The 18,190-nt window shown below is 48.1% G+C and overlaps 1 protein-coding gene across 1 annotated transcript in view; it reads right to left on the bottom strand.

Annotated features, from left to right (window-relative positions):
• Positions 1–1,559: 1,559 nt before the first annotated feature.
• LOC129820354 (regulating synaptic membrane exocytosis protein 3-like) overlaps positions 1,560–18,190 on the bottom strand; it is a 38,034-nt gene continuing 21,403 nt past the window's right edge. The window contains exons 2-6 of the mRNA XM_055877420.1: positions 15,698–15,899; positions 14,669–14,781; positions 11,506–11,607; positions 3,401–3,540; positions 1,560–2,362 (exon numbers count right to left, since the gene is read on the bottom strand). Of these exons, the coding sequence (XP_055733395.1) occupies positions 2,147–2,362; positions 3,401–3,540; positions 11,506–11,607; positions 14,669–14,781; positions 15,698–15,899 (773 nt within the window). The 3' untranslated portion in view covers positions 1,560–2,146. The remainder of the gene's footprint in view (positions 2,363–3,400; positions 3,541–11,505; positions 11,608–14,668; positions 14,782–15,697; positions 15,900–18,190) is intronic.

Here is an 18,190-nt window from a genome sequence, read left to right as displayed (position 1 = left end):
CGCTGCTACCTCACATAATAGTGATCATGTAAACATCTTGTGTCTTTGTGTTAATAACACGGCCTTTCTCTCTCTCCTCCCCAGCCTGTGTGTGTTTAGAAGAGCTCATATCTTCTTTTTTTTTACATTCCATCTAACTCATAGACTCTGCTACATATCAAAACGTAGATATTGTATTCCATCTAACTCATAGACTCTGCTACATATCAATACGTAGATATTGTATAACTAGCACTCCTGATAGTAACAATACAAATTGCTTTGGTTTTAAAAAATAAAGTCGTTTTTTCTTCTTAGTTTGGCATAGAGAGTTTAAAAACTGGTTTTCGGAATGACCTGACCCTGGCGATGAGAAGAAATGCCTTCTGTCCCAAATTGCACCCTATTCCCTTGGCTCTGGTCAGTTGTAGCGCACTACATAGGGAATAGGCTGCCATTTTGGGACATAACCTTGGAATTCTGGGATCAGGGAATGTCAAATGGGGCATCCACTCAACGGGACAGGGATTCTGAGATGGGACAGGGATTCTGAGAGGGGACAGGGATTCTGAGAGGGGACAGGGATTCTGAGAGGGGGCAGGGATTCTGAGAGGGGACAGGGATTCTGAGAGGGGACAGGGATTCTGAGACGGGGGCAGGGATTCTAAGAGGGGGCAGGGATTCTGAGAGGGGGGCAGGGATTCTGAGATGGGGCAGGGGACAGGGGACAGGGGGCAGGGGACAGGGGGCAGGGATTCTGAGATGGGGCAGGGATTCTGAGAGGGGACAGGGATTCTGAGAGGGGGCAGGGATTCTGAGAGGGGGGCAGGGATTCTGAGATGGGGCAGGGGACGGGGACAGGGGGCAGGGGACAGGGGACAGGGGGCAGGGGGCAGGGATTCTGAGATGGGGCAGGGATTCTGAGATGGGGCAGGGGACAGGGGACAGGGGGCAGGGGACAGGGGACAGGGGGCAGGGATTCTGAGAGGGGGCAGGGATTCTGAGACGGGGGCAGGGATTCTGAGACGGGACAGGGATTCTGAGACGGGGCAGGGATTCTGAGACGGGATGGGATTCTGAGAGGGGGCAGGGATTCTGAGACGGGACAGGGATTCTGAGACGGGGCAGGGATTCTGAGACGGGACAGGGGGCAGGGGGTAGGGGGCAGGGGACAGGGGACAGGGGATAAGGGACTGAGGACAGGGGGGAGGGGACAGGGGGCAGGGGACAGGGGGCAGGGGGCATGGGACAGGGGATAAGGGACTGAGGACAGGGGGGAGGGGACAGGGGACAGGGGACAGGGGGCAGGGGACAGGGTTACAGGGGGCAGGGGGCAGGGGACAGGGGACAGGGTTACAGGGGGCAGGGTTACAGGGGGCAGGGGACAGGGGGCAGGGGACAGGGGGCAGGGGACAGGGGGTAGGGGACAGGGGACAGGGGGTAGGGGACAGGGGACAGGGGACAGGGGGCAGGGGGCAGGGGACAGGGGCAGGGGACAGGGGACAGGGTTACAGGGGGCAGGGGACAGGGGGCAGGGGACAGGGGACAGGGGGCAGGGGAAAGGGGAGAGGGGGCAGGGGACAGGGGGCAGGGGACAGGGGGCAGGGGACAGGGGACAGGGGACAGGGATATTGGGCAGTAAGTAATGCTACTATAATGCTATGTTCTGGTAAATCATGTAATCTGACGTAGTTATGGGGATGGATCTGAGGATCAGCTTGTTGGAGTGTGTGTGTGTGTGTGTGTGTGTGTGTGTGTGTGTGTGTGTGTGTGTGTGTGTGTGTGTGTGTGTGTGTGTGTGTGTGTGTGTGTGTGTGTGTGTGTGTGTGTGTGTGTGAGTGTATTCAGAAGCCTGCATGTATACACGTCTGACTGCGTTTCAGCGTTTATAACTGCATGCTGAGTGAGTGTGTGTGTGTGTGTGTGTGTGTGTGTGTGTGTGTGTGTGTGTGTGTGTGTGTGTGTGTGTGTGTGTGTGTGTGTGTGTGTGTGTGTGTGTGTGTGTGTGTGTGTGTGTGTGTGTGTGTGAGTGAGTGTATTCAGAAGCCTGCATGTATACACGTCTGACTGCGTTTCAGCGTTTATAACTGCATGCTGAGTGAGTGTGTGTGTGTGTCCCTTCTTGTGTGTGTGTGTGTGTGTACTGTTGCTATATAGTTCTCTCTGTCTAGGTACAGGAGGGGCTGGTGACACAGCTCTCCAGTGAGGACTGGGACAGTTGCCGTGTGAGGGGTCCGATGCTGGGGTCAGCCAGAGACGAGGTGGGGAACAGCTTGTACCATCCGCTCACCGTGGCACCAAGGTCCAAGTCATCTAGCATGATCTGAGCCATGCCCATGAAGCACTTGTGGTCCATCCGCCCATAGTCACCCCACACAATCACCTGGGAGAGAGCAAGAGAGGGTGGGAGAGAGAGAGAGGGGGTGGGAGAGAGAGAGGGTGGGAGAGAAAGAGAGAGTGGGAGTGAGAGAGAGGAGAGGAAATTAAGTCAATGCTTTGATTAGCTAACCATCTAAAATATTGTATTGCTGCAAGAGATTCAAGAAAATTACAGTGTATTCAGGAAAGTATTCAGACCCCTTGACTTTTTCCACATTTTGTTATGGTACATCCTTATTCTAAAATGTATTAAATATGTTTTTCATTCCTCGTCAATCGACACATAATACCCCATAATGACAAAGCAAAAACAGGTTTTTATAATTTTTTGCAAATGTATAAAAAATGTAAATGTAAATATCACATTTACATAAGTTTGTCTGGGCTGCCAGCTCCAGGAAGAGTCTTGGTGGTTCCAAACTTCTTCCATTTAAGAATGATGGAGGCCACTGTGTTCTTGAGGACCTTCAATGCTGCAGAAATGTTTTGGTACCCTTCCCCAGATCTGTGCCTCGACACAATCCTGTCTCGGAGCTCTACGGACAATTCCTTCGACCTCATGGCTTGGTTTTTGCTCTGACATGCACTGTCAAAGGTGAAAGGTGTTTACCTTTCCAAATCATGTCAAAACAATTGAATTTAGCACAGATGGAGTCCAATCAAGTTGTAGAAACATCTCAAGGATGATCAATGGAAACAGGAAGCACCTGAGCTCAATTTCGAGTCTCATAGCAAAGGGTCTGAATACTTATGTCAATAAGGTATTTCTGTGTTTTTTTTATTTTAATAAATTCGCAAAAATATCTAAAAACCTGTTTTCTCTTTGTCATTATGGGGTATTGTGTGTAGATTAATGAGGTAAAACATTTAATTTAATCCATTTTAGAATAAGGCTGTAACGTAGCAAAATGTAGAAAAAGTCGAGGGGTCTTTCCGAATGAACTGTAAGTCATTAAATACAGATCTAGTGGTGAACGGAAATGTATCTGGCCCTGTAAGATGAACACATGGGGTTCTCAAATCACTAGATATAGGTATTAACCTGGAGGACTTTGGCCTGAGGACTCTCTTCAAACAGCAGGGCCTGTTGGAAGGAAGGGTCTAGAGTCTTCTTCACCACTCTGGTCTTCTTCTTAGCCAGACACGCCCCATTCTCCAACACATACACCTTCACGTAGGTCGCTGCAGGGAAAATGATGCTGGAAATTATCACCTGTGACTGTTCAGGATGAACAATAAAGTTTTTTTTTCTATTCAAATCTACCCTGTGACTAGTCAGTGCACAAGAAATTAACAATAAAGTTATTTTAATTAAAATTGGATGTGCATCAATTGAGATCAGTGTTAATTTAGAATGAATCGATTACAGATGTGAAAACCATTCAGAGGCCAGGCCGTTTCCACCAGATGACTTGACAGAGAAGACTTGTTGTGGAGGGAAGGGGGGGGGGGGGGGCTCCTCGTGATTCACCAGAGAGACTTTTGTTACAAAAATATACCACAGAAGCAGAGAACATTAAAATAATAATGAAAAATAAATTGTGGAATGATCCAAAGTGATATGCTACTAAGCAAAGCTTTCCCAGAGCCACAAGTCATAAGAGATGTCTTAAATGACAAATTAGTCCACAGCTCTCAAAAGACCACAAATCCAGGGGGGGGGGGGGGGGGCTCTTTCAAATGCAACCAGTGTATAAAATATTGCACAGAAAAAAGGTATTTTATTTACACAGCTTCTAACACGGTTATCAAGTCAAGCATTTCATTAACTGTAAAAAGGACTCATGTCATCTACAGATTGGAATGTCCACAGTGTTCTACATTTGGACGGACAAAAGAAACGTCTTCAAGACCGCCTAGCGGAAAACAAGGACGCCACACGGGTAGCCAATGAAGACTACCCCATGGTAAGGCTATGGGTATTGATCACGTTCCAGGCCTCAATTCGGAAAGGGGTGGGCCTCAGCAGTCTCAGGCACTGCAATGCTTGAGTCATCACTACACATTTGACTTGGATCCCGGGCTGTGCCTCAACCGGCCGCGACCGTGAGACCCGTGAGGCGATGCACAATTGACCCAGCGTCAACCGGGTTAAAGGAGCGTTTGGCCGGCCGGGATGTCCTTGTCCCATTGCGCTCTAGTGACTCCTGTGGCGGGCCGGGCGCACACTGACACGGTCGCCAGGTGTACGATGTTTCCTCCGACACATTGGTGCGTCTGGCTTCTGGGTTAAGTGGGCATTGTGTCAAGAAGCAGTGCGGCTTGGCCGGGTTGTGCTTCGGAGGACGCCTGGCTCTCGACCTTCGCCCCTCTCCTGAGTCTATACGGGAGTTGCAGTGATGAGACAAGACTGTAACTACCAATTGGATTCCACGAAATTCGGGGAGGAAAAAAAGGATTTAAAAAAGGTTAAAAAAATGTAAACAGTTATTTTATTTTAAATTGACATTTTATGTCTCGAGGCCGTACTTTGCCCCCCGCCTTGGGATGGAGGTAAGGTGGGGGCTAGAGGGAGTGAAGGGGGGGATAGAGGGAGGTAAGGGGGGCTAGAAGGAGGTAAGGAGGGATAGAGAGGGGATACAGACACACACTCTCACACACAGGGACATGTAAGAGGTAAGGGGGGATATAGAGAGAGGAAAGGAGGGTAAGAGGGGGGTAAGGAAGGATAGAGGGAGGAAAGCACTAGAGGGAGGTAAGGAGGGGCTAGAGGGAGGTAAGGAGGGGCTAGAGGGAGGTAAGGAGGGGCTAGAGGGAGGTAAGGAGGGGCTAGAGGGAGGTAAGGAGGGGCTAGAGGGGGGTAAGGAGGGGCTAGAGGGAGGTAAGGAGGGGCTAGAGGGAGGTAAGGAGGGGCTAGAGGGAGGTAAGGGGGGCTAGAGGGAGGTAAGGAGGAGCTAGAGGGACGTAAGGAGGGGCTAGAGAAGGTTAAGGAGGGGCTAGAGGGAGGTAAGGAGGGGCTAGAAGGAGGTAAGGAGGGGCTAGAGGGAGGTAAGGAGGGGCTAGAGGGAGGTAAGGAGGGGCTAGAGGGAGGTAAGGAGGGGCTAGAGGGAGGTAAGGAGGGGCTAGAGGGAGGTAAGGGGGGCTAGAGGGAGGTAAGGAGGGGCTAGAGGGAGGTAAGGAGGGATAGAGGGAGGTAAGGAGGGGCTAGAGGGAGGTAAGGAGGGGCTAGAAGGAGGTAAGGAGGGGCTAGAGGGAGGTAAGGAGGGGCTAGAGGGAGGTAAGGAGGGGCTAGAGGGAGGTAAGGAGGGGCTAGAAGGAGGTAAGGGGGAGCTAGAGGAAGGTAAGGAGGGGCTAGAAGGAGGTAAGGAGGGGCTAGAGGGAGGTAAGGAGGGGCTAGAGGGAGGTAAGGAGGGGCTAGAGGGGGGTAAGGGGGGGCTAGAGGGAGGTAAGGAGGGGCTAGAAGGAGGTAAGGAGGGGCTAGAAGGAGGTAAGGAGGGGCTAGAGGGAGGTGAGGAGGGGCTAGAGGGAGGTAAGGGGGGCTAGTGGGAGGTAAGGAGGGGCTAGAGGGAGGTAAGGATGGGCTAGAGGGAGGTAAGGATGGGCTAGAGGGAGGTAAGGAGGGGCTAGAGGGGGGTAAGGAGGGGCTAGAGGGGGGGAAGGAGGGGCTAGAGGGGGGGAAGGAGGGGCTAGAAGGAGGTAAGGAGGGGCTAGAGGGAGGTAAGGGGGAGCTAGAGGGAGGTAAGGAGGGGCTAGAGAAGGTTAAGGAGGGGCTAGAGGGAGGTAAGGAGGGGCTAGAAGGAGGTAAGGAGGGGCTAGAGGGAGGTAAGGAGGGGCTAGAAGGAGGTAAGGAGGGGCTAGAAGGAGGTAAGGGGGAGCTAGAGGGGGGTAAGGAGGGGCTAGAGGGAGGTAATGAGGGGCTAGAGGGAGGTAAGGGGGGGCTAGAGGGAGGTAAGGAGGGGCTAGAGGGAGGTAAGGGGGGCTAGAGGGAGGTAAGGAGGGGCTAGAGGGAGGTAAGGGGGGGCTATAGGGAGGTAAGGAGGAGCTAGAGGGAGGTAATGAGGGGCTAGAGGGAGGTAAGGGGGGGCTAGAGGGAGGTAAGGAGGGGCTAGAGGGAGGTAAGGGGGGCTAGAGGGAGGTAAGGAGGGGCTAGAGGGAGGTAAGGAGGGGCTAGAGGGAGGTAAGGAGGGGCTAGAGGGAGGTAAGGGGGGCTAGAGGGAGGGAAGGGGGGGCTAGAGGGAGGTAAGGGGGGGCTAGAGGAAGGTATGGAGGGGCTAGAGGGAGGTAAGGGGGGCTAGAGGGAGGTAAGGGGGGCTAAAGGGAGGTAAGAGGGGCTAGAGGGAGGTAAGGGGGGCTAGAGGGAGTTAAGGAGGGCTAGAGGGAGGTAAGGGGGGCTAGTGGAGGTATGGAGGGGCTAGAGGGAGGTAAGGGGAGCTACAGGGAGGTAAGAGGGGCTAGAGTGAGGTATGGATGGGCTAGAGGGAGGTAAGGGGGGGGTTAGAGGGAGGTAAGGGGGGATAGAGGGAGGAAAGGAGTGATGGAGGTAGGTAAGGAGCGATAGAGGGAGGTAAATGAAGGATAGAGGGAGGTAAGGCGGGGCTAGATTGAGGTAAGGGGGGGCTAGAGGGAGGTAAGGGGGGCTAGAGGGAGGTAAGGAGGGGCTAGAGGGAGGTAAGGGGGGCTAGAGGGAGGTAAGGAGGGGCTAGAGGGAGGTAAGGAGGGGCTAGAGGGAGGTAAGGGGGAGCTAGAGGGAGGTAAGGAGGGGCTAGAGAAGGTTAAGGAGGGGCTAGAGGGAGGTAAGGAGGGGCTAGAAGGAGGTAAGGAGGGGCTAGAGGGAGGTAAGGAGGGGCTAGAAGGAGGTAAGGAGGGGCTAGAAGGAGGTAAGGGGGAGCTAGAGGGGGGTAAGGAGGGGCTAGAGGGAGGTAATGAGGGGCTAGAGGGAGGTAAGGGGGGGCTAGAGGGAGGTAAGGAGGGGCTAGAGGGAGGTAAGGGGGGCTAGAGGGAGGTAAGGAGGGGCTAGAGGGAGGTAAGGGGGGGCTATAGGGAGGTAAGGAGGAGCTAGAGGGAGGTAATGAGGGGCTAGAGGGAGGTAAGGGGGGGCTAGAGGGAGGTAAGGAGGGGCTAGAGGGAGGTAAGGGGGGCTAGAGGGAGGTAAGGAGGGGCTAGAGGGAGGTAAGGAGGGGCTAGAGGGAGGTAAAGAGGGGCTAGAGGGAGGTAAGGGGGGCTAGAGGGAGGGAAGGGGGGGCTAGAGGGAGGTAAGGGGGGGCTAGAGGAAGGTATGGAGGGGCTAGAGGGAGGTAAGGGGGGCTAGAGGGAGGTAAGGGGGGCTAAAGGGAGGTAAGAGGGGCTAGAGGGAGGTAAGGGGGGCTAGAGGGAGTTAAGGAGGGCTAGAGGGAGGTAAGGGGGGCTAGAGGAGGTATGGAGGGGCTAGAGGGAGGTAAGGGGAGCTACAGGGAGGTAAGAGGGGCTAGAGTGAGGTATGGATGGGCTAGAGGGAGGTAAGGGGGGGGTTAGAGGGAGGTAAGGGGGGATAGAGGGAGGAAAGGAGTGATGGAGGTAGGTAAGGAGCGATAGAGGGAGGTAAATGAAGGATAGAGGGAGGTAAGGCGGGGCTAGATTGAGGTAAGGGGGGGCTAGAGGGAGGTAAGGGGGGCTAGAGGGAGGTAAGGAGGGGCTAGAGGGAGGTAAGGGGGGCTAGAGGGAGGTAAGGAGGGGCTAGAGGGAGGTAAGGGGGGCTAGAGGGAGGTAAAGGGGGGGCTAGAGGGAGGTAAGGAGGGGCTAGAGAAGGTTAAGAAGGGGCTAGAGGGAGGTGAGCAGGGATAGAGGGAGGTAAGGAGGGCTAGAGGGAGGTATGGAGTGGCTAGAGGGAGGTAAGGAGCGTTAGAGGGAGGTAAAGGAAGGATAGAGGGAGGTAAGGGGGGCTAGAGGAGGTTTGGAGGGCTAGAGGGAGGTAAGGGGCGCTAGAGGGAGGTAAGGAGGGGCTAGACGGAGGTAAGGGGGGCTAGATGGAGGTAAGGAGGGGCTAGAGGGAGGTAAGGATGGGCTAGAGGGAGGTAAGGGGGGCTAGAGGGAGGTAAGGAGGGGCTAGAGGGAGGTAAGGAGGGGCTAGAGGGAGGTAAGGAGGGGCTAGAGGGATGTAAGGGGGGCTAGAGGGAGGGAAGGGGAGCTAGAGGGAGGTAAGGGGGGGCTAGAGGAAGGTATGGAGGGGCTAGAGGGAGGTAAGGGGGGCTAGAGGGAGGTAAGGGGGGCTAGAGGGAGGTAAGGGGGGCTAGAGGGAGGTAAGGAGGGCTAGAGGGAGGTAAGGGGGGCTAGAGGGAGGTATGGAGGGGCTAGAGAAGGTTAAGGAGGGGCTAGAGGGAGGTGAGCAGGGATAGAGGGAAGTAAAGGAAGGATAGAGGGAGGTAAGGAGGGGCTAGAGGGAGGTAAGGGGGGCTAGAGGGAGGTAAGAGGGGCTAGAGTGAGGTATGGATGGGCTAGAGGGAGGTAAGGGGGGGTTAGAGGGAGGTAAGGGTGGGGCTAGAGGGAGGTAAGGAGGGGCTAGAGAAGGTTAAGGAGGGGCTAGAGGGAGGTGAGCAAGGATAGAGGGAGGTAAGGAGGGGCTAGAGGGAGGTAAGGGGGGATACAGGGGTAAGGAGGGCTAGAGGGAGGTATGGAGGGGCTAGAGGGAGGTAAGGGGGGCTAGAGGGAGGTAAGAGGGGCTAGAGTGAGGTATGGATGGGCTAGAGGGAGGTAAGGGGGGGTTAGAGGGAGGTAAGGGGGAGGCTAGAGGGAGGTAAGGAGGGGCTAGAGAAGGTTAAGGAGGGGCTAGAGGGAGGTGAGCAGGGATAGAGGGAGGTAAGGAGGGCTAGAGGGAGGTAAGGGGGGATACAGGGGTAAGGAGGGCTAGAGGGAGGTAAGGGGGGCTAGAGGAGGTATGGAGGGGCTAGAGGGAGGTATGGAGTGGCTAGAGGGAGGTAAGGAGCGTTAGAGGGAGGTAAAGGAAGGATAGAGGGAGGTAAGGGGGGCTAGGGGAGGTATGGAGGGCTAGAGGGAGGTAAGGGGGGCTAGAGGGAGGTAAGGAGGGGCTAGAGGGAGGTAAGGGGGGCTAGAGGGAGGTAAGGAGGGGCTAGAGGGAGGTAAGGGGGGCTAGAGGAGGTATGGATGGGCTAGAGGGAGGTAAGGGGGGCTAGAGGGAGGTAAGGAGGGGCTAGAGGGAGGTAAGGGGGGCTAGAGGGAGGTAAGGAGGGGCTAGAGAGAGGTAAGGGGGGCTAGAGGAGGTATGGAGTGGCTAGAGGGAGGTAAGGGGGATTGAGGGAGGAAAGGAGTGATGGAGGTAGGTAAGGAGCGTTAGAGGGAGGTAAAGGAAGCATAGAGGGAGGTAAGGCGGGGCTAGATTGAGGTAAGGGGGGCTAGAGGGAGGTAAGGGGGGGGGATAGATTGAGGTAAGGGGGGACTAGAGGGAGGTAAGGAAGGATAGAGGTAGGTAAGGGGTGGTAGAGCGGGGATACAGACACACACAGGGACATGTCTCACATTCCAAAGAACATTGAGAGCCTAAGCTGAGGTCCTTCCTCCTCCCTCTTCTCGTAGGCATTTGGGTAAAACAGGGGACCGTCTTAAACAGCTAAACCAAAGGGAAAGTTTGGGGATTTTCAATCTACAAGCCACTAAGTACCCTGGTTTAAATAAAGATATGGATTTACAAACTACAGGCCACTAAGTATCCTGGTTTAAATAAAGATATGGATTTACAAACTACAGGCCACTAATTATCCTGGTTTAAATAAAGATATGGATTTACAAACTACAGGCCACTAAGTACCCTGGTTTAAATTAAGATATGGATTTACAAACTACAGGCCACTAAGTATCCTGGTTTAAATAAAGATATGGATTTTCAATCTACAGGCTACTAAGTATCCTGGTTTAAATAAAGATATGGATTTCAATCTACAGGCCACTAAGTATCCTGGTTTAAATGAAGATATGGATTTCAATCTACAGGCCACTAAGTATCCTGGTTTAAATAAAGATATGGATTTTCAATCTACAGGCTACTAAGTATCCTGGTTTAAATAAAGATATGGATTTCAATCTACAGGCCACTAAGTATCCTGGTTTAAATAAAGATATGGATTTCTCAACATTCAAGTAGGGTCTTTGTGGTCCCTTCGCTGTCATCTAGTGGACACATTGCCCTATTGCCCTCTGCCATGTTTGGACTGCTGTGGTCCATGTTGGCTGTGATCTAGTGTACTATAAAATGTATGTCTCTCCAACTCTCACCATTTTGCCCTCCTATTCAAGGCTAGGACTACTTCGTATTGTCTAGTAGCTCTAATACTTTTAACCTTAATATGCATTTGGATAACATATCTATTTCACTTCTGAATGTATAGTATTGTGTATTCTGTAACCACTCCCTCTTCAATCATGGTTTGATTGGGGAAAAAAAGAAAGAAAAAACAAGACAGAATGATTGTATTTTTGTACTTCCTGACGAATGCCATGCAGCCGAAATTAGTTTAAAAAATGTTGTTCCATTGAACAAAGGCATTTTAATTAATTTGATGAAGAGTGCCTTGGTCCTCCTTTCTTTTTCATAAAGTTATGTAGGTTTGTATTGTTACAGAGACGAACAATAAAGTTATGTAGTTTTGTATTGTACATTTGATGAACACTAAAGTTATGTAGGTTTTTTATGTACCTGGGATGAATATAAGAACAATAAAGTTCTGTAGGTTTGTATTGTACCTGTCATTAACAATAAAGTTATGTAGGTTTGTATTGTACCTGTGATTAACAATAAAGTTACGTACGTTTGTATTGTACCTGGGATGAAAAATAAAGTTATGTAGGTTTGATTTGTACCTGTAATGAACAATAAAGCTATGTAGGTTTTGTATTGTACCTGCGATGAACAATACAGTTATGTAGGTTTGTATTGTACCTGTGATTAACAATAAAGTTATGTACGTTTGTATTGTACCTGTGATGGACAATAAAGTTACGTAGGTTTGTATTGTACATCAACTGAACAATAAAGTTATGTAGGTTTGTATTGTACCCGTGATTAACAATAAAGTTATGTAGGTTTGTATTATACCTCAAATGAACAATAAAGTTATGTAGGTTTGTATTGTACCTGTGATTAACAATATAGTTATGAAGGTTTTTTATGTGCCTGGGATGATTAAATGAACAATAAAGTTCTGTAGTTTTGTGTTGTACCTGGGATGTTCTTTGACCCTGGTTTAGGGGTCAGTCCTCTGGCCTGGTTGATCTCCACCTCTATCTGGCCTCCTCTGTCCACCATACCCACATGGACGTCACCTACATGAGGAAAACACACACTCCTCATGTTTAGGGGCAGATGATTTTACTTAGTATGTAACCTGGCCAGGAAAAGCTCTGTGCCTAGTTCTAGGCCAGAACCCTTCTCCAGGTCAGATCAGGTTACATTCTGGCCATATTATGATGCAGTCAGTGATCAGAAAGTGTAGTTTCAGCCTGCAGTACCACTGTTGATCAGCAGGGGGAGACAGAAAGCATGTAGTCTGTTATAACATCTGTTCCACTGTCCTCACAATGATTTATCAAGTGATTTAGGCATAGAATACTCATATTTACTTACCTTCATAAAATGTATTAAATATGTAGAGCCATCCCCATATTTAATACACCGTCTGGTATCTAATGTAGAGCCATCCCCCTATTCATACACCGCCTGGTATCTAATGTAGAGCCATCCCCCTATTCATACACCATCTGGTGTCTAATGTAGAGCCATCCCCCTATTCATACACCATCTGATATCTAATGTAGAGCCATCCCCATATTCATACACCGCCTGGTATCTAATGTAGAGCCATCCCCCTATTCATACACCATCTGGTATCTAATGTAGAGCCATCCCCCTATTCATACACCATCTGGTATCTAATGTAGAGCCATCCCCATATTCATACACCGCCTGGTATCTAATGTAGAGCCATCCCCCTATTCATACACCATCTGGTATCTAATGTAGAGCCATCCCCCTATTCAGACACCATCTGGTATCTAATGTAGAGCCATCCCCCTATTCATACACCATCTGGTATCTAATGTAGAGCCATCCCCCTATTCATACACCATCTGGTATCTAATGTAGAGCCATCCCCCTATTCATACACCATCTGATATCTAATGTAGAGCCATCCCCATATTCATACACCGCCTGGTATCTAATGTAGAGCCATCCCCCTATTCATACACCATCTGGTATCTAATGTAGAGCCATCCCCCTATTCATACACCATCTGGTATCTAATGTAGAGCCATCCCCATATTCATACACCGTCTGGTATCTAATGTAGAGCCATCCCCCTATTCATACACCGCCTGGTATCTAATGTAGAGCCATCCCCCTATTCATACACCATCTGGTATCTAATGTAGAGCCATCCCCCTATTCAGACACCATCTGGTATCTAATGTAGAGCCATCCCCCTATTCATACACCATCTGGTATCTAATGTAGAGCCATCCCCCTATTCATACACCATCTGGTATCTAATGTAGAGCCATCCCCCTATTCATACACCATCTGGTATTTAATGTAGAGCCATCCCCATATTCATACACCGCCTGGTATCTAATGTAGAGCCATCCCCCTATTCATACACCGCCTGGTATCTAATGTAGAGCCATCCCCCTATTCATACACCATCTGGTATCTAATGTAGAGCCATCCCCCTATTCATACACCATCTGATATCTAATGTAGAGCCATCCCCCTATTCATACACCATCTGGTATCTAATGTAGAGCCATCCCCATATTCATACACCGCCTGGTATCTAATGTAGAGCCATCCCCATATTCATACACCGTCTGGTATCTAATGTAGTGCCATCCCCCTATTCACACACCGCCTGGTATCTAATGTAGAGCCATCCCCCTATTCATACACCATCTGGTATCTAATGTAGAGCCACCCCCCTATTCAGACACCATCTGGTATCTAATGTAGAGCCATCCCCCTATTCATACACCATCTGGTATCTAATGTAGAGCCATCCCCCTATTCATACACCATCTGGTATCTAATGTAGAGCCATCCCCATATTAATACACCATCTGATATCTAATGTAGAGCTATCCCCCTATTCATACACCATCTGGTATCTAATGTAGAGCCATCCCCCTATTCATACACCATCCGGTATCTAATGTAGAGCTATCCCCCTATTCATACACCATCTGGTATCTAATGTAGAGCCATCCCCCTATTCATACACCATCTGGTATCTAATGTAGAGCCATCCCCCTATTCATACACCGTCTGGTATCTAATGTAGAGCCATCCCCCTATTCAAACACCATCTGGTATCTAATGTAGAGCCATCCCCCTATTCATACACCGCCTGGTATCTAATGTAGAGCTATCCCCCTATTCATACACCGCCTGGTATCTAATGTAGAGCCACCCCCCTATTCATACACCGCCTGGTATCTAATGTAGAGCTATCCCCCTATTCATACACCATCTGGTATCTAATGTAGAGCCATCCCTCTATTCATACACCATCTGGTATCTAATGTAGAGCCATCCCCCTATTCATACACCATCTGGTATCTAATGTAGAGCCATCCCCCTATTCATACACCATCTGGTATCTAATGTAGAGCCATCCCCCTATTCATACACCATCTGGTATCTAATGTAGAGCCATCCCCATATTCATACACCATCTGGTATCTAATGTAGAGCCATCCCCCTATTCATACACCATCTGGTATCTAATGTAGAGCCATCCCCCTATTTATACACCATCTGGTATCTAATGTAGAGCCATCCCCCTATTTATACACCATCTGGTATCTAATGTAGAGCCATCCCCATATTCATACACCGCCTGGTATCTAATGTAGAGCCATCCCCCTATTCATACACCATCTGGTATCTAATGTAGAGCCATCCTCATATTTAATACACCATCTGGTATCTAATGTAGAGCCATCCCCATATTTATACACCATCTGGTATCTAATGTAGAGCCATCCTCATATTCATACACCATCTGGTATCTAATGTAGAGCCATCCCCCTATTTATACACCATCTGGTATCTAATGTAGAGCCATCCCCCTATTCATACACCATCTGGTATCTAATGTAGAGCCATCCCCATATTTATACACCATCTGGTATCTAATGTAGAGCCATCCCCTATTAATACACCGCCTGGTATCTAATGTAGAGCCATCCCCATATTCATACACCGTCTGGTATCTGACGATCAGCAAACACAAAGGGTGGAGGAGCTATAGTAATGGCGTCTTGGCATATATTATATTATCACATCACAGAAGCTGTTTTCAGACAGAGAGACTCCAATGATTTGACTTACCCATGGAGGGTGTGGCTAATGTCTGTCGGCCTACGATCTGGGCGGGGCCTAATCCATCCAGGAAGTCACTAAACTGGCTCTCTGGACCCATGCGAGTAGGGGGGAAGATAAACCTAGAGAGAGAAAGAGAGAGAGAGAAAGGAATAGAATGAGTGATGGATGGACGGATGGTGGTTTAATGACATGTAGCAGTAAGGTAGCTGGAGACAGTGAGGACTACAACATGGACTGAACCACAGCTGTAGGGGTGCAGAGGTGGTCCGCTGGGTACAGGAGACAGTGAGGACTACAACATGGACTGAACCACAGCTGTAGGGGTCCAGAGGTGGTCCGCTGGGTACAGGAGACAGTGAGGACTACAACATGGACTGAACCACAGCTGTAGGGGTCCAGAGGTGGTCCGCTGGGTACATTAGACAGTGAGGACTACAACATGGACTGAACCATCGCTGTAGGGGTCCAGAGGTGGTCCGCTGGGTACAGGAGACAGTGAGGACTACAACATGGACTGAACCACAGCTGTATCGGTCCAGAGGTGGTCCGCTGGGTACAGGAGACAGTGAGGACTACAACATGGACTGAACCACAGCTGTAGGGGTCCAGAGGTGGTCCGCTGGGTACAGGAGACAGTGAGGACTACAACATGGACTGAACCACAGCTGTAGGGGTCCAGAGGTGGTCCGCTGGGTACATTAGACAGTGAGGACTACAACATGGACTGAACCACAGCTGTATCGGTCCAGAGGTGGTCCGCTGGGTACATTAGACAGTGAGGACTACAACATGGACTGAATCACAGCTGTATCGGTCCAGAGGTGGTCCGCTGGGTACAGGAGACAGTGAGGATTACAACATGGACTGAACCACAGCTGTAGGGGTCCAGAGGTGGTCCGCTGGGTACATTAGACAGTGAGGACTACAACATGGACTGAACCACAGCTGTAGGGGTCCAGAGGTGGTCCGCTGGGTATAGGCAGTACAGCGCTCACGTACAGCAGTTACAGAACTAGTAATATATGAATAACGTACGTTCCGTCAGAGCTGTTGGAGTTGGTGCTGCCGTCCGTGGACTCCTTGCTGCCCTGTCGCGTGACCCGGTTCCTCATCTCCACAGCGATGCCCGTCTCCGTGCTCCGTCGGATCGTACCACGCAGCTTCTTCACTCGTTCTTCTGGAGATAAGAGGTCAGAGGTCAGGGGATAAAAGTTAAAGGTTAGGGGTTCAAGGACCGCTCAAGACCGTTCTGAAGACTTCTAGTAACTATATCTGACACCGAGTCACTTTATTATCTTTATATTCTCTCTTCATTCTCTCTTGAATCTCTCTTGAATCTCTCTTCATTCTCTCTTCATTCTCACTATATACTCACTATATTCTAACTATATTCTCTCTATAATCTCTCTATATTCTCTCTATATTCTCTCTTTATTCTAACTATATTCTCTCTATATTCTCTCTTTATTCTCTCTTTAATCTCTCTATATTCTCTCTATATTCTCTCTATATTATCTCTATATTCTAACTATATTCTCTCTATATTCTCTCTATATCCTCTCTATATCCTCTCTATATCCTCTCTTTATTCTAACTATATTCTCTCTATATTCTCTCTATATTATCTTCTATATTCTAACTATATTCTCTCTATATTCTCTCTATATTCTCTCTTTATTCTCTCTTTATTCTCTCCATATTATCTCTATATTCTAACTATATTCTCTCTATATTCTCTCTATATTCTCTCTATAAACTCTCTTTATTCTCTCTATATTCTCACTATATTCTCTCTATATTCTCTCTATATTCTCTCTTTATTCTAACTATATTCTCTCTATATTCTCTCTATATTCTCTCTATATTCTCTCTATATTCTCTCTATATTCTCTCTATATTCTCTCTATATTCTCTCTTTATTCTCTCTATATTCTCTCTATATTATCTCTATATTCTAACTATATTCTCTCTATATTCTCTCTATATTCTCTCTATATTATCTCTATATTCTAACTATATTCTCTCTATATTCTCTCTTTATTCTCTCTATATTCTAACTATATTCTCTCTATATTCTCTCTATATTCTCTCTATATTCTCTCTATATTATCTCTATATTCTCTCTATATTATCTCTATATTCTCTCTATATTCTCTCTATATTCTCTCTATATTCTCTCTATATTGTCTCTATATTCTCTTTATTCTCTCTATATTATCTCTATATTCTAACTATATTCTCTCTATATTTTCTCTTTATTCTCTCTATATTATCTCTATATTCTAACTATATTCTCTCTATATTCTCTCTATATCCTGTCTAGGATCAGCGTGGCGCTAGCGGCACACCCCCCCCCCCCCCACTGAAAAACCAGTGCCGCGAAATTCAAAAAAAATATTTTTTTAAAATATTTAACTTTCACACATTAAAGTCCAATACAGCTAATGAAAGACACAGATCTTATGAATCCAGTCAACATTTCCGATTTTTAAAATGTTTTACAGGGAAGACACAATATGTAAAGATGTACATCTATTACCTAAAAACACATTAGCATATTCCACCATCTTTTATTTGTCCACCAACACCAGTAGCCATCACCAATTCGGCTAAACTAAGATATTTATAGCCCCTAACCAACAAAAAAACTCATTAGATGACAGTCTGATAACATATTTATGGTATGGGATAGGTTTTGTTAGAAAAAAGTGCATATTTCAGGTAGACTTCATAGTTTACAATTGCACCCACCATCACAAATGGACTAGAATAATTACAATGAGCAACGTGTTTACCTAACTACTAATCATCAAACATTTCGTAAAAATACACAGCATACACGAATCGAAAGACACAGATCCTGTGAATACAGACAATATTTCAGATTTTCTAAGTGTCTTACAGCGAAAACACAATAAATCGTTATATTAGCTTAGCACATAGCAATTAGCAGCCCAGCATTGATTCTAGCCAAAGTGAGCGATAAAAGTCAACATCGCCAAAAGATATTAATTTTTTCACTAACCTTCTCAGAATTCTTCCGATGACACTCCTGTAACATCATATTACACAATCCATATAGAGTTTGATCGCAAATGTTTATATTTAGCCACCAAAATCATGGTTAGACAATGTGAAATGTAGACAAGCTGGTCAGAAAATGTCCTTGCGCCACTTAGACAGTGATCTACTCTTATACATAAATACTCATAAACGTGACTAAAAAATATAGGGTGGACAGGGATTGATAGACAATTTAATTCTTAATACAATTGCGGAATTACATTTTTTAATTTATCCTTACTTTTCAATACAGTTTGCGCCAAGCGAAGCTACGTCAAAAAACATGGCGTCCTAAGCCACTAAAATGTTTCGACAGAAACACGATTTATCATAATAAAAATGTCCTACCTTGAGCTGTTCTTCCATCAGTATCTTGGGCAAAGGATCCTTTCTTGGGAGTAATCGTCTTTTGGTGGAAAGCTGTCCTCTTGCCATGTGGAAATGCCAACTGCGTTCGGGATGAAC

The sequence above is a fragment of the Salvelinus fontinalis genome, chromosome 22, assembly GCF_029448725.1.
Source record: "Salvelinus fontinalis isolate EN_2023a chromosome 22, ASM2944872v1, whole genome shotgun sequence".
Lineage (NCBI taxonomy): Eukaryota > Metazoa > Chordata > Actinopteri > Salmoniformes > Salmonidae > Salvelinus > Salvelinus fontinalis.
This window is presented reverse-complemented; position numbering and strand designations above follow the sequence as displayed.